General features: G+C 58.1%; 1 protein-coding gene across 2 annotated transcripts in view; it reads left to right on the top strand.

Annotated features, from left to right (window-relative positions):
- The first annotated feature begins 2,904 nt into the window (after nt 1-2,904).
- KIAA0930 (KIAA0930 ortholog) overlaps nt 2,905-14,561 on the top strand; it is a 41,791-nt gene continuing 30,134 nt past the window's right edge. For both annotated transcript variants that reach the window (XM_087448757.1, XM_087448758.1), the window contains exon 1: nt 2,905-3,133. In XM_087448757.1, the coding sequence (XP_087304883.1) occupies nt 2,920-3,133 (214 nt within the window). In that variant the 5' untranslated portion in view covers nt 2,905-2,919. The remainder of the gene's footprint in view (nt 3,134-14,561) is intronic.

Below are 14,561 nucleotides of genomic sequence, written 5' to 3' on the forward strand. Positions count from 1 at the left end.
GTGGACAATACCAGGAGTATTATTGAAATAAAAAGGAGAGAGCCCACGTGATGTGCATTTATTCATTCAATAAATATTTTCTGGCACCTGTCCTGGACTGGGTTGAGGTGAAAACTGGGACGAGTTGATTTGAAGCTGGCCCTACTGCACAGAATCTCCAGGGGCAACCGCAGATTGCCGTGCGTGGGGGGTGGGGTGTGGGGAAAGGGAGTTTGTGGAGCAGATAAGAACACAAATGCCTTGGCCACGCCTAACCAGAGGGCTTCCCAGGGACAGTGGGCCTGGACGGTGTGGAGCGGAGAAGAAAGGATTTCCTGCAAGGAACATCATGAGCAAAGGGAAGGCAGTGGGAACAGGCAGTGGTCGTTGTGAGTTTGGGGAAACAAGTAGGATCTGACCATTGATTTGCCAGTGTGGGGAGAGAGGGAGAATCTCCCCCTCTGCCCCTTCCCTTAAGGTTCTTATGGCTGGCCAAATTAACAAGACAGGTTAGCAGGAGAAAATAATACCAAGTTTAATAACATGTACACATGGGAGAAACTCAGAAATGAGCAACTCGTCCCTCTGTCTAAGCTGCTTAAGCACTGTAGCTAAAGGCGAGGAAGGTGTTGGGGGTGGGTAGTGGTCTGGGACTTCAGAAGGCAAGAAGACAATTCTTTTCAGGGTCATCTATAGATAATGTGGTCAGGGAGAGATAGAGTTTTTTTGATAAAAGGGGCTTGGTGTCTCTGCCATTGTAACATCTATTTTACATTATCATTACAGCCATTGTGATAGACTATCTGTTCCAGGAAGGAGCCACCATGTCAACTTTAGGCAGTTAGTGGGGGAGGTCAAATGTCCCTCAGAGAAAACAATCAAGGTAAAGAGATATATTTCAGGGTGGCCAAATCCCACACCAGGCATTCCCATTTCCCACTCCCCCCAGCTCAAATCCCAGCTGTCCAGACTCAGAACTGGAGGCCTTAACCCTCAGGCCAGGGTCCTCATTTTACAGATGGGGCTGCAGGCCCAGAGGAGAAGAGAGAGATGCCCATGGCCGATCATTTGCTTCACTAATTCCCTCACTTCAACTTCTTTATAGAGCCCCTCCCCCCACATGCCTGGTGCTGAGGACACAGAAGGGTCAGACATGGGCCTGCCTGAGGCACTCAGGGCCTTGCACCACAAAACTAGCGGTGAGGCCTGAAGGGGGACCCAGACCACGCATTTCCTCCTCCAGCCTGTTTCTCTACCCCACCGTCCCAGGCCTCCTTATGGCCTCCTCCAAGAAGACACGCCTGCTTCCGCATCAGGCCTCTCCTTCATTCTTCATCCATTCAGCCCACATTTATTTATTGGGTGTCTGCGATGAGCCGGGCAATGTTCTAGGCACCCAAACGCAGCTGTGCAGAAGACAGACCCCGTCCTCAGTGGGGATGTCAGTCAATAAACAGAACACAGCTACGCAGTGCCATGTCAGAGGGGGTAAGGGCTGTGCTGTGGAGAAGAGGAGGCAGGGGCTGGAGAGGGAGGGAAGGTGGCGTTTTAGGTAAGGTGTCAGGGAAGGCTCTTTGAGGAGGTGACACAGGGATCCAAAGGAAAGTGGGAAGCAAGTTTCACAAGGGTGGGGAGAACCGGAAGAGGGGTGGGGCGTGGCGGCAGGAACTCCCCTGACAGGTCTGAGGAGTGGAGGCCAGGGTGACTTGTGGGGGGGATGTTGGGGACTGTGCTAGTTGGGAGCCCCCAGCACTGTCTCTCCATCTCCACCTCCCCCTGTCCCTCTGCTTCTCCCTGGCTCTTCCTCTGTCAGCAGAGGCCAGCACACGGATGGATGTCCGGCCGGACCTTGGCCTTCATGAGGATCACGTGCCCAGCTGACCTAACTCCCCACTCCTCAACCCCCTCATACCTAGTCCACACTCCAGGAGAGGCCCCCGTTGTACAGCTGAGGAAACTTAGGCTCAGAGCCCTTCTCAACACCCCGCACAGTGCCGGGCGAAGAAGTCAGTGCGGGCGGGAAGGGCTTTGCCGTCGCGCCCCCCAGGAGACCTCTTTATTGGGGGCGGGGGTGACCTCTTTCCGGGTTCTGCGGAGGACTTCCCAGCGGAAACCGGACTTCGCAACTTGGAGGAGAGAACGGGGGTGACAACGAGGAGGGCGGGTGACAAAGTCAGTCTCGCGCGGGGCAGCGGCGGAGGGTGGGCGTCGGGGGAGGGGCCCCGAAGGGGCGATGGGAGGGGCCAAACTGCGGAGCGTGTCAGGGGCGAAGGTCGGTCACGGGAGGGCCGTGGGGGTAGGCCCTGGAGGAGGTGGGCGCAGGGGAGCAGGGGTCAGGGAGGGTCAAGAGGCGATGGGCGGGGCATCGAGGCGCGGTCCCCAGAGCTTTTAGAGGAAGAGCGGGCGGGCGTCGCGGGTGGGCGGAGGCTGGCAGCCTGGAAGTGGGCGGGGCCAGAGCGGGCCGGAGTAGGGGAAGGGACCCAGCCGGAGCGGGTCTGGCAGGCCTGGGCGAGGTCCGGTGGGTCGGGGGCGGGGCTAGAGGCTGCAGGGGGCGTGGCCTGAGGGGCCGGGGCGGGTCAGGGCGGCCCGGAGGTGAGTCACGAGATGGCTGGGAGGTGGCGGGGGCGGAGCCTGGGGCAGGAGGGGCGTGGCCTGCGGGGCGGGGCCTGGGGCTGGGGCCGGCCGGGGGCGGGGCCGGGCGGGGCGGCGGCGGCCCGGGGGCGCGCGGGCGGCGGCGGCGGCGGCGGCGGCGGCGGCGGCGGCGGCGCGGAGGTGCGCTCGCCTCACTGGGCTCCGCGGGCGGCGGCAGCGGCGACGCGCACAAAGGTTGATTGTGGCCTCACTGGTGCTGGCGGCGGGCGGCGCCGGGGCGGGGGCGCGGGCGGCGGGGCGCGCCGGGGCCCCCGCGGGCGCGGCGCGGGCGATGAGCCGGGGCCCGGCATGGCCTCTGCGCGGCCGCCGGGCCGGGCCTGCGCCTCGGCGCCCGCGCCCGCGGGGATCCGGGCCGGGCCGGCCGCCCTCGCCGCCGCTGCCGCCGCCTCCCCCGAGCCTGCGGGCGGCGCCGAGGCGGAGGAGCGCTCGCTGCAGCACATGCTGCGCGCCATAGCCGAGGAGCGCAGCCGCCTCAGCCTGCGCCGCGAGGTCTGCGGCCTCGGTGAGTGGGCGGCCGGGGGTCTCTGCGCGTGTCTCGGTCTCTGCTTGTCTGTCTCTACGTGTCTCCGTCTCTTCGCGTGTCTCTGCGCGTCTCCGTCTCTGCATGTCTCTGTCTTTGCGTGTCTGTCTCTGCATGTGTCTCGGTCTCTGCGTGTGTCTCTGTCTCTGCGCGTCTCCGTCTCTGCATGTCTCTGTCTCTGCGTGTCTGTCTCTGCATGTGTCTCGGTCTCTGCGTGTGTCTCTGTCTCTGTGCGTCTCCGTCTCTGTGTGTGTCTCCGTCTTGGCGTGTCTGTGTCTCTGCGCGTGTCTCTGTGCGCCTCCGTCTCTGCATGTCTCTGTCTGTGCGTGTCTCTGGGGCTCCCTGCGTGTCGTGTCCTCTTCCATGAGCCCCCAGAGCCCCGTGTCTGGGTTTTTCCTGTGCCGATTTTGGTCTCAAGAACGGCCCGTCACGCTCCTGTCCCTGTGTCTTTTTCTGTTTCCCGGGTCACTCGGTGTCTCCCTCTGTCCGTCTGTCCGGGTGTCTGTCCGTCCCCTTCCTTCCTCTCCGTGGCTCTGCCAGACCCCTTCCTTCTCCAGGAAGCCCTCTCTGGGCTCTCAATGCTGCTGCAGGGACTGTGGGCACTGGATTTGGGGAGACCCTTAGCCCATCGGCAGGGTCAGGGCCCTCGTGTGCTCCGGGCAGACCTTCCTGCAAGCGTGTCCCGGCCACCGTCCGCAGCTCACAGGGAGGGCCGTGTCTCTGGCTTCCTGAAGCCTTTGTCTTCCCGCACCTCTGCACCCGCCGCTTGTCCATTAGCTCTAAGCAGGACCTGTTGGGCGGTGGCCCCCTGAACCCAGCCACTTCGCGGAGGGGGCAGGGCCTGCTGCCTCTCTGGGTGTGATTCTGCTCTGAGGAGGCCCTAAGTCACAGGTCTGCCGGTGGTGTGGGGGTGCCTTGTATTGTTTGAAAGCCTGGGACTGCAGGTGTGGGTGGGGTCTCCGGGCTTGGCTGAGTGTGAGGTAATCCTTCCTGCTGGATCGTGCCCAGACGGAAGCAGGAGGAGCCCCCTCCCCTGTAGTGTCGGGTTTGTCATTTTCTCCATGAAAAGACCCCTCCCTTCTTCATGCGGGAATGACTTCATACCACATTGTCAGCCATCCCCCACCCCACCCTCATCCCCAGTCTGGGCTGGGCATGTCTGAGGGGGTGGCAGCATTGTGGAGAAGGGAGGGGCAGCCTTGGAGAGTCTACCAGTCTCCCCTTCATTCACCGTTGGGGAAACTGAGTCCCAAAGAGCCCCCCTGCAGTCACATGGCAGCATGGACGTGGCAGCCCCAGGACCCAGGCCCCTCAGCAGGCCACACCCTGGAGGCTGGGGCGAGGAGAGGAAATACATATGAATCCTCCTTTTTGTAGGAGGCAGGCTTGGTTAGCATGAGACGTTTCCCCCTGGAGAATAGGTCCCAGCCCAGCCTGCCCAGGAATGAAGTCTCCTCATGGCACGGGCGGGAGTGGATGTGAGGGTGGGGGTGCCTACGAGGTGGGGATGGATGAGGACATAGGTTTCCCTGGTCTCTTTTCTGAAAAGGTGTCACGACTTAGTTTTGAGCGGGAATTGAAGGATCCTCACTAATTCATTCAGCAAACTGTCACTGAGCACCTACTGTGTGCCAGGCTGCATGCCCACCTGCCACCTGGCACAGGGTGTCTGAAATGGGAGGGTTCTGAGGGACCATCTGGTGCAGGCCCCTCAGCCCTGTTTGCTCAGCAGCTCCAGGCAGCCCCTCCCGCCTCCCCTGTCAACACGCTCCTACTGTCGTCTGACCTCTGAGCACCTTCTCTCCCTTGTGAGATAGTCCCTGCCCCAAGCAGCCTGCAGGGCCGTCCCCTAAGAACAACAGTCATTTGTCCTAGCACCTGGCGTTTACTGAGCACTTACTCTGTGCCAGGTGCTTTAGGCGTGCTCTGTCAATTTGATACTGACTTTGCCAATAGGAATAGCATCTCCATTTCACTGACGAGGAGCCTGAGGTTCAGAGAGGCAAGAGAATTGCCCAGGGACAGCCAGTGAGGAAGTGGCGCAGCTGGGATTGACTCTTGGTCAATCTCACCCCAGATCCTGCCCCGTCCCTCCCCCCCCCCCTTCAAATGTCCCCAGCCTGGACTTGCTGCGGCTACTGCGTTGCATCTGGTGAGAAGAACTGGCCCAGAGTAGGCAGGGAGCAGAGGCTGGTGGTCACTGTCACTGTCTCCTCTCCTGGCCTCCAGCCCTCCCGCATACACAATGTCTCCCCGTCTTCCCCCGCTGCCCTCTCTGAACTCAGTCCCTGTAGTGCTCTGATCCTCTGTGCTTTTATGCCTGCTGTTTTCTCCGCCTGGAGAGCCACCCCCCTCCCCACCTGCCCTGCAAACACCTACAGGTCCCTTCAAGCCTCAGCTCCAAGGCTGCCACCTCGGGAACCCTCCCTCCATGCCCTGTTCCGCTGCCTGCGCTCTCTTTGTATCTGGCACGTGTCTGCTGGATGGTCTGGATGATTGTGGCATTGTAATGGTCTGTGTGGCTGTCTCCCCAGTCAGCAATGAGCCCCTCGAGGGCGCTGCCCAGTCTGTCTCCTTAGTGCCAAGTAAACATTCAGCAAACGAATGAGAGATTAATTTCTGGGCTGGGAAATGCACGGTGTGGATGGCCGAGGAGAGTGGAATCTTAACCTCTTAGAAGGGCTCACGTTGCCCCTTTTTTTCATTTTTCAGTTGAGAAATGTGATGTTCAGAGAGGGCAAGCTTAATAGTGACTTAATGCCCAAAGGAGAGTTAAGCCCGAGTGGCTGGCCCAGGCACCCAGACATGAACCCAGAACGCCGGCCCAAAGCACTTATACACCTGGTGGACTGTGTAACCCTCTCGTCTCCACTTTACAGCCGTGACAACCTGTTACATTTATGAATTCATTTAAACCTCCCAGATTTTTGTTGTTGCTGTTTCACTAAAGCTTAGGTCATTCAGAACCATGCCGTGTCCTCTGAGGTGGTTTTGAAGGTGTAAGGGAGCCTCTGGTAGAGACGCTTGACCCTGGACAAGCTGTTGTCATTTCTGAGGCACAGTGTCTGTCTAAGAGAGACAGGAAGAAAGTGTCTGGCCCCCCGCTTAGGGATCGTCGCTTGGCTCTCGTGATCAAAGCCACCTTGTAGATCCAGACCTTTGAATCTCGTCTACTGCAGCCTCTGCGGTAGAAGCATTTTTTTTGAGCACTTGCTCCATGCCAGGTGGAGGCATCAGCCTTGATCCCTGCCTTGTAGGAGGGCACGGTTGAGCCAGGGTAGAGAAGCCAGGTGCACAGGTGACTTACCCAAAGTAAAAACCTTCCTAGAAGCAGCTGGGGCTGTGGCCGCTCCGAGCAGGACTTTGGTGCTTTAGCCACGGGAAACTGCTTGTGATTCCAGGTAGCAGATGAACCAAGCTGGCTGGTTGGAAGAGCTTCTCTGTGCCTCCAGACTCTCTGAGATGGGAAGCATCAGGTCCAGTGCCCAGATGTCATGTGGTGCAGACATCTGGACGGACGGTGGACATGGCCTGACACTTGCTTCTGGAATTGGGCCTTCTCATGGGCCTGGTTGTCAGCCCAAGCATGCTGTGCGGGCAGGCTCCCTTTCAACAGGGGCAGCACATCTGACATTCAGTCAGGCTGTGTGGACACGACCTGACTCCAGGACCCGGTGTGGGTGGTGGAGAGGCGCTGTGAGGGGAGGGGCCCACCTCATGCTGGTTGTCTGTGGGCTGGCCTGGGCAGAGCATTTTTAGAGCTATTTATGCCTGGGCTGTCCGCCCCGACCCCCAGCTGGCCTGGGGAGTTCTCTCTCTGACTGGAGTCTCTTACATGCACTATTTCCTTTTATCCTCGAAATAATCCTATGAGGTGGCTGTTATGATCCTCTTCTCTTTGTCTTGATGAGGAAATGCAGGTTTGGAGGTGCAGTGACATGCCCCTGGCCTTCTGGCTGTTTGAGCCCAAGCTCCTGGCAGAAGTGGAGCCCTCCCACACCTGTCCACGGGACTGGTGGCCCACTCATCACAGGTGTGCACAGCACCTTGCAGGGCATGGATTGACAAAGGGCCCACATTGAGGTATGAAGTTGTGAGGGGGCACAGAGAAGGGAGCCACCATGGCTGACCAGGGCGTTTGTGCCGTTCGTGGCCTTTAAGAGGGGCTGTGGCCTGGCAGGACTTGCCTGGGCGGAGGAGGAGAGGCTAACACAGCTTGCAGGGAAGCTATGGGAGATGAGGCTAGAGCGGTGGTTTGGGGCCCTGACTACCCTGCTGAGGATTCGGCACTTCCTTGGCCTGGCCTGAGGGAGCTTTGTGGGTGTTTGACTTGTGGGATGGCTGCACTGGAGAGGCCATGAGCACAGAGGACACTGCCCGTCTGCCGGGTGCCAGCCGCCCCGTACCTGCAGCAGTGCTGTAGATCTGCCTCCCAGAGAGGTCGGTTCTGTTGTTACCCCATTTTGCAGATAAGAAAACCAAGCTTCAGAGAGGAAGGTGACTCATCCCAGGTCACGTAGCTGGGAGGTGGCAGAACTGGGATCCGTGGGGTTCCAGCTGAGGCCTGTCAGGTGCAAATAGCCACCCTCAGAGAATTCATGGAATGAGCCAGAAGGAACGAAGGGGAAATGCCTTCCCGTGAGCCTCTCCTCCATGCTGAACACCTACACGTGCCTGGCACCTGATGCCACCTTCTGGATTGGGAAGAGGGCTGTGCATTGTTGGCTTGGCCCTTTGTTTTGCTAGGTGCAGTGTAGCTGGGCGTAAGTGGTGGGGTGGGGATTTTTAGTGGGAGATGTGGGTGGAAGGGAAGACTGTGAGACCCAAGCTTGCCACCCTCTGGGGCCTCCGTGTCTTCCTCTGTAAAGTGGAAACGCCAAAGTCTATAGGGTTGTGAGAATTGTATGAGAAGTGGCAGGCATAGCCTCACGGGGTGGCTTGAGGGCTAAATGAGACGCGGCAGGTACAGGCCCGGCACAAGCCCTGGCACGGAGTTGACCCTGTATGCCGTTGTTATGATCGAGGACACGGAGCATCTGGCCTGGTGCCCACATGTGGAGTTAGGGTTAGATTCTCGCTCTGAAGTTCAGACTGCTGTCAGGCACTAGGGACAGTTTCCCTGTGTCCCTTGGGTCCCCGGGCCCTCCAACCCTAAGGCAGGCAGAGGTGGTTCTGGGCCAGTGGAGGGGTGGGGAGGAAGTGTGACCGTTGGAGTGGTAGCAGTGCCTCTTTCGGTTCCTGGGCCTATTTTTAAGGCCTGTGGGTTCCGGCCTCTCTCCGTTTCTGGGGCTAGAGCAGCCCGGGAGGCTGCTGGTGTGATTCTCTCCTGAGGCAGGCACTCTGCGACCTTTCAGAGAAACCTGAGGACCTTGGACCTCACACTTTGCAGAGACCAAGGGTCACAGCTGCAGGGACCTCTCTGCAAAGGGAGAGGGTAATCAGCTGTGTTGGCACCTGCCCTCCCCCCGCAGCCTGGATGTGAGTGCCTGCTCTGCCCTGCTCTGTGGCCTCGGACGGTCGTGTCCCCCTGGCTACAGTGCTTGCCATCCTTGTTATACTCGCCTCCTTCCCGGAGCTGGGCAGGCTCGTGAATACCAGCTAAGCCGAGAAGCCGCTGAACAGAAGCCCCCAGCAGGATGCTTGTTAAAAAAACGGCTTCAAAATCCCCAAACAAAATTTTTTCCAGTTAAAAAATGTTACATGCACATTATAGAAACTGGAAAATATAAGAGAATGGGAAAAAATTACTCATAGTTCCAATCACCCGGAGACATACTATTAACTTTGCAAAGTCTTGCTTTCTAATCTTTTTAAAGCCTTTTTAAAGCATACTTGATTTTCTATACATAAAGTTTCTTCTTCTTTTTTTTTTTTTTTTGGGAGGAAGATCAGCCCTGAGCTAACATCCATGCTAATCCTCCTCTTTTTGCTGAGAAAGACCGGCTCTGAGCTAACATCTATTGCCAATCCTCCTTCTTTTTTTTTTCTCCACAGCCCCAGTAGCTAGTTGTATGTCATAATTGCACATCCTTCTAGTTGCTGTGTGTGGGACGCGGCCTCAGCATGGCCGGAGAAGCGGTGCGTCGGTGCGCGCCCGGGATCCGAACCCGGGCCGCCAGTAGCGGAGCGTGTGCACTTAACCACTAAGCCACGGGGCCGGCCCTACATAAAGTTTCTTAATCATGCTTTCTCACTTAAAATTCCTAAAACATTTTCCGTGTTGTTCAAACTCTAAACCTTATTTAAATGACTACAAGATGGTCGAGAGTATGTGCCATAATTTACTTAATTGGTCTTGTCTTGTGGGAAACTTAGCTTGGATCCAGTTTTTCCCTGTTATAAATAGCTTGCAACAGACCTCTTGATTTGTGCATTTGGATGATTTCTTTAGGCTAGAACCTAGCAGCCTGGGAGGCCATTTCTTAGAGGCTGTGGTCTGGCCCCCCAGGGCAGGGCTGGGACCCTACTTGGACGTGGCAGACGGCAGACAGCTGTTTACCACCCTCAAGGAGAACTTTTTGAACAGTTAGAACAGCACAGGAAAAAGGCGATGATGAGCTTCCCAGCACACAGGTATGCAAGTCGCAGAGAGAGAGGATCCAGCCTCAGATGAGACCTGAGGGCAGACGCCCTGCTGGTCTGTGATTCTCCAGTCTTATCGTCTCACCCTTGGGCCTCGCCCTGGGACTTGAGGCTTGCCCCATGAGGGAGGGAAGCCGGGGCCGTTTGCTCCGCAGCTGAGGACAGGGAGGCCTGGTTGCGGAGTGAGCACGGGCCGGGCCGGCTCCCCGCCTGCACCTACATTCCCACCCATGGTCCTGGCTGCCGCTCCTCCCTTCTACTCTTTGTCGCTCCTTTCACTTCCAACTCTAGGCTGCCCCAGCCTGCCTGGGCCTCGGAGACAGCAGACACTGGCCTCCGGGTCAGCTCGGGTGCCAGGCTGCCTGTGCCGAGGGCCTCTGGGTGCAGCGGCAAGCCCTGGTCCTGGCTCTTCCCACCAGAGGCTCCAGTGGATGAGGAGAAAGCACTGGGTGTGGTCTGCAGCCCTCGAGTCCAGTCCTTGCCGTGTTTCTTATGTGCCACGTGGCTTTGGGACAGGTGTTCTTGTGGGAGCAGACCTGACTCTGGGCTTCCTCTGCTTGATGAGCTTGCCCCTCCTGGGGTCGGGATGACCCCAGCAACTTGCTCCCAGTCTCTGGTTTTGGCCCAGGCAACAGAATGTCCTCTGGGTCACAGGCCATCCTGGGGGAGCTGGATGGACAAGAAGGATCCAGAATGCAACGAGCCTAACCCTGTCGCTGTGCAGATAGGTAGTTGAGGCTCAGAGAGGACCCTGACAGAGGTGGATCACAAGAGCCAGAATGCCTGATGGGACCCTCCCACCTATGGCCCCCGTACAGGTCAGGAGATTGAGGCCCATTAGTGGGTTTCCCTATTTGCGTGTGGAGGGGAGAGAAGCTCAAGGACGTCCCTCCCAGGGCCCAGTGGGCCGCAGCGGGGAGCTGGGATGGTGCTGAGCTGCAGTGTTGCTGGTGGACCTGCAGACAAGGAGTCGGAGCGTCTGGGGCTCCTTTGAGCTCCAGGGGTGGGGGCCGAGGTGAGGCTGCCCAGCTCAGGGAGGACCCTTTGCACAGTCAGGCTGGGCAGGAGAAGCAACAGGTCACTTTAGGAGGGACCACATCCTTTTAAAAATGGAATCGTGTGTCTGACAGGATTCAAGACAGACACCCAGCTAGCCTCTAGCCTGGGTTTTTTAAAGGATATATGTTTCTGCCCCCCTTGAATGACCAGTGAATACTTGAGAAATTTCTGTTGGCAAAGTGAAAAGGAGGGTGGCTTAATTTTGCATATTTTGTCTGTAGATGGAGGTGCTATCTTAAGTGTTTATCTTTAATGTAAAAATCCTTTACTTGTGGATGTGCTTTGAATCTTGAAAAACACTTTTTATACTTGGGACAATACTTATGTCAGAGAAAGTGAGACAAGCAGAATACAGACCACTCTTTCTGAGAAGGATGGATTATCTGGATAATTAGGAAAAGCCCGACTTTCCCAAAGTGCTTGCTCTGCCACGTGCACAGCAGTGCTGAGCGCAGTGCAGGGCGGCTCCCGTCCCCTTTGTGGAGGGGGCTGGAGACGCGGAGGGACACGCGGACCTTGAGTGAGGCAGGCCTGGGCTTCTGCCTTCTGTTCTTTCTGAAACATTGCTCTATAGGCACCTTTCCAGCACCACCACCACACGGGACCCTTGTGCCACTCAATTTCTCACCTCCACCGCCGTTTCGGCACCTCTCTAAGTGTGCGGTTTTAGGAATTTCTCGTCACCCTTGCCTCATTCCCGCAGGTCATAGTTACTGAGCACCTGGGGTGCCCAGCTGAATCAGGCTGAATTGGCCCTGCCTCCCAGGAGCTGTGAGCTTCCTGGGGAGATGTGGCAGGTGGTGGAGGGTGACCGTTCCTGCTGCCCCCTGTATCCTGCCCACACCCATCACGGACCAGCCCACGCACTCCCTGGAGCCCCAGGCCCCCACTGCCGACCACTGTCCTCGGACATCCGTCTCCCCCTGAACATGTCCCAGGTCCCTGCAGCTCAGCCTGGCCGAGACCGGGCTCTGCCTCGCCCTGTGCCCGCGGCTCCTGCACCCCGTCTCTCCAGCACCCAGATGCCCAAACTGCAAGTCAAGGGTTAGCCCTCCCTCACCCCCGCATCCAGCCGTGGTTGAGTCTGTCCTGTACCTGAGCCAGCTCTCATCTCACCTGTGTCACGTCTGGGCTGGACTACGCCAGTCACCACAGCTAGTGCTCTGTCCCCCACAGCTGCACTCCCGACTGTGTCATACTCTGCTGCTTACACCCTTAAAAACTGCTGAGGCCTGTAACTCAGAGTCCAAGATCTTTTGTGACCTGGCCCTGCTGACACCTGAGCCCCAGCCATCTGACTCTTTTTTGGGGGCTCCTCCACACTGCTGCTCCCTCTGCTGGATTTGCCCTCCTCGCCCTGTCTGTCGGGGGGCCTCACCTCTCAGTTCTCAGCTCCAGGGCCCCTCGTGGCCCTTTCCTGACCCCTTGATGGAATAGGCTGCCCCCTCCCTTTGTTCTTGATGGCACCTACTCCGATTTCTGCCATCAGTCCTATGACACTGCACAGCCTCCTGTGTGACTTCCTCTCCCTCACCCCCTGGGCTCCCCTCCAGGGCCTTCAGCACTGGCTCTGCGTCCCCTGTGCCAGCTCAGGGTGGACCGATGAGGGAGCACAGCTCCATGAGAGTGGTCCAGGGAAGGGGCCCTGGGGGTAGTGTGGGTGATGGATCGATGGGTAGGTATCTGTTGAGTGAAGAGGGTCATCATTTCTTGGGGAGGTGGCTCTTGAGGGGGCCATTTCTCACAGAGGACACTGCCTCGGCAGAGTGGGGATGGGAGCAGAGAAGTTTCAGAAATTAATTTTCCCTGAATGCTGTGCCACTTTGGGGAAATCACTGCAGCGCTCTGGGCCTCCATTCTCCTCGCAGAGTAGGGCTGATTACTGTTCTGCCTCCACCTGGGGCAGAGACGGGCCTCCAGACCTAGAGTGTCAGAGAGTGTCACAGAGGCTGCCCGTGACAGGTGACAGATCCCAGGGACCTGTGGGAGTGACCGTGGGCAAGGCCCTTCCCCTCTGGCTCTCAGTTTTCTCGTAGGTAAAACGGGGAGAGGAAGGTTGACCTGGACCGCTGTTTGTGGCCTGTGGCCTGTGTTCGCCAGTCCACACTCTTTTTTTTTTTTTTTTTTAAGATTTTTATTTATTTATTTTCCCCCCAAAGCCCCAGTAGATAGTTGCGTGCCATAACTGCACATCCTTCTAGTTGCTGTATGTGGGACGCGGCCTCAGCATGGCCGGAGAAGCAGTGTGTCAGTGCGCTCCCGGGATCCGAACTCAGGCCGCCAGCAGCGGAGCGCGCGCACTTAACCGCTAAGCCACGGGGCCGGCCCAACACACTCTTTACTACCTAAACCAAGCCACTTGTGAAAAGCGGCGCATTGCGCCACACCCCAGGGAGGTCAGTGCCGCTGTGTGCTTTGGTTCAGGGACAGAAATGAAATGGGAGGAAGCAGAAGTAGGCACCCCCCCAAAAGGTGGAAGTGGGAACCCTGTCACCCCCTTTCAGGGCTGTGACTTCACGTGTAGGGTCGTAGGTTTCACACGTGCCGAGCCCCCCAGCAGGTCTGCAGGTCCTTCCTACTGATCCGAGGTTCGTCTGCAGTGCTGGTGCTGCCTCAGTGATCCCGAGACTTTGCCACCTGCTAGGGAGGAGGCAGCTTGCCCGCACAGCGGGCTCATTAGCTGTTGCTCAGCTCCCGGGAATTCTCGATCCCTGCAGCAAACCCCAAAGAATCAGCCTGGGCCGGTGCTGCCGCGGGTGCAGGGATGAGGTCATCTCCATCCAGAGGCTCTGCGAGCAGCAGCCCTCTCTGGAGGTCCAGCGAGGCCGGTCCCCTCCCGGGGAGGGTTGGAGCCGGGCAGCCACCACCCCCTGTTATTACGTGCCCGGGATTATGCCCTTCCCGTCGCAACCCTCTGACGAAGGGGGTGTTAACCCCGTTGGCGGATGAAGACGATGAGACTCAGAGAGGTTGAGGCACTCGTTCAGGGTCCCAGAGCAGTCGGTTTGGGTTTTGGACACAGTTCTCCTGGGCTCGAGGCTGTGGCCTGTCCATTCTCACGCTCAGACGTGCCTATCTCCCTGAGGAGAGGTGCTTGGTGCCTTTTCTGTGTGGCTTCGCCCCATCCAGTGTATGAGGAAGAGCCTGCCCCTGGTTTTCTCAGTGAAGGAGGTCTTAGAAGAAGTGAGAGTAAGGAAGGGACGTGAAAGAGGAGACGTGGTGGGAGTGGGTGTTTCTGAGCAGGAAGCTGCATAGCAGAGTGCTGGAATTGAGCAAGAGAACTGAGGCCCCCGGTAGGAGGAAGACTGAGATGGGGCCACCTGGGGGTGGGGTGGGGTGTGTTTGGGTTTGTCTAGTGTCCAGAGGCAGTATGCTACAGGACGCTGAAGGTAGAACAAGCCTGTTGGTGTCTCCCCAGGGCCCAGAGGGGCCTGTGAATCCTCATTTCCTGCAGCATCATCAGCTTTGCATCTTGGCGCATCAGAAGCACTTAGTAAACGGCCTGCCCTGGGAGCCTGCAGGAGCTAGGTGCTGGGGCTCAGCGCTGAGCAAGGCACGTGGTCCCTTTGCCCTTGGCTCATGGGCGGGTGGGTTGGTGCAGCTGTGTGCCTGGTTCTCAGCTCCTAGCCGGGCTCTGAGCAAAGAGTGAAGAAGTGAGGAGTGGAGGCACTCACGGCTCGAGTCCCTCTGCCCAGGTTTTAGCATCTCCACTGATCCAGTGAGCCGCGTGGAGCCGGTCAGCTGTGAGCGTCTCTGCAGCTGGCCTAGG

This window comes from Ceratotherium simum, chromosome 25 (genome assembly GCF_057802395.1).
Source record: "Ceratotherium simum simum isolate JZ-2026a chromosome 25, ASM5780239v1, whole genome shotgun sequence".
NCBI lineage: Eukaryota > Metazoa > Chordata > Mammalia > Perissodactyla > Rhinocerotidae > Ceratotherium > Ceratotherium simum.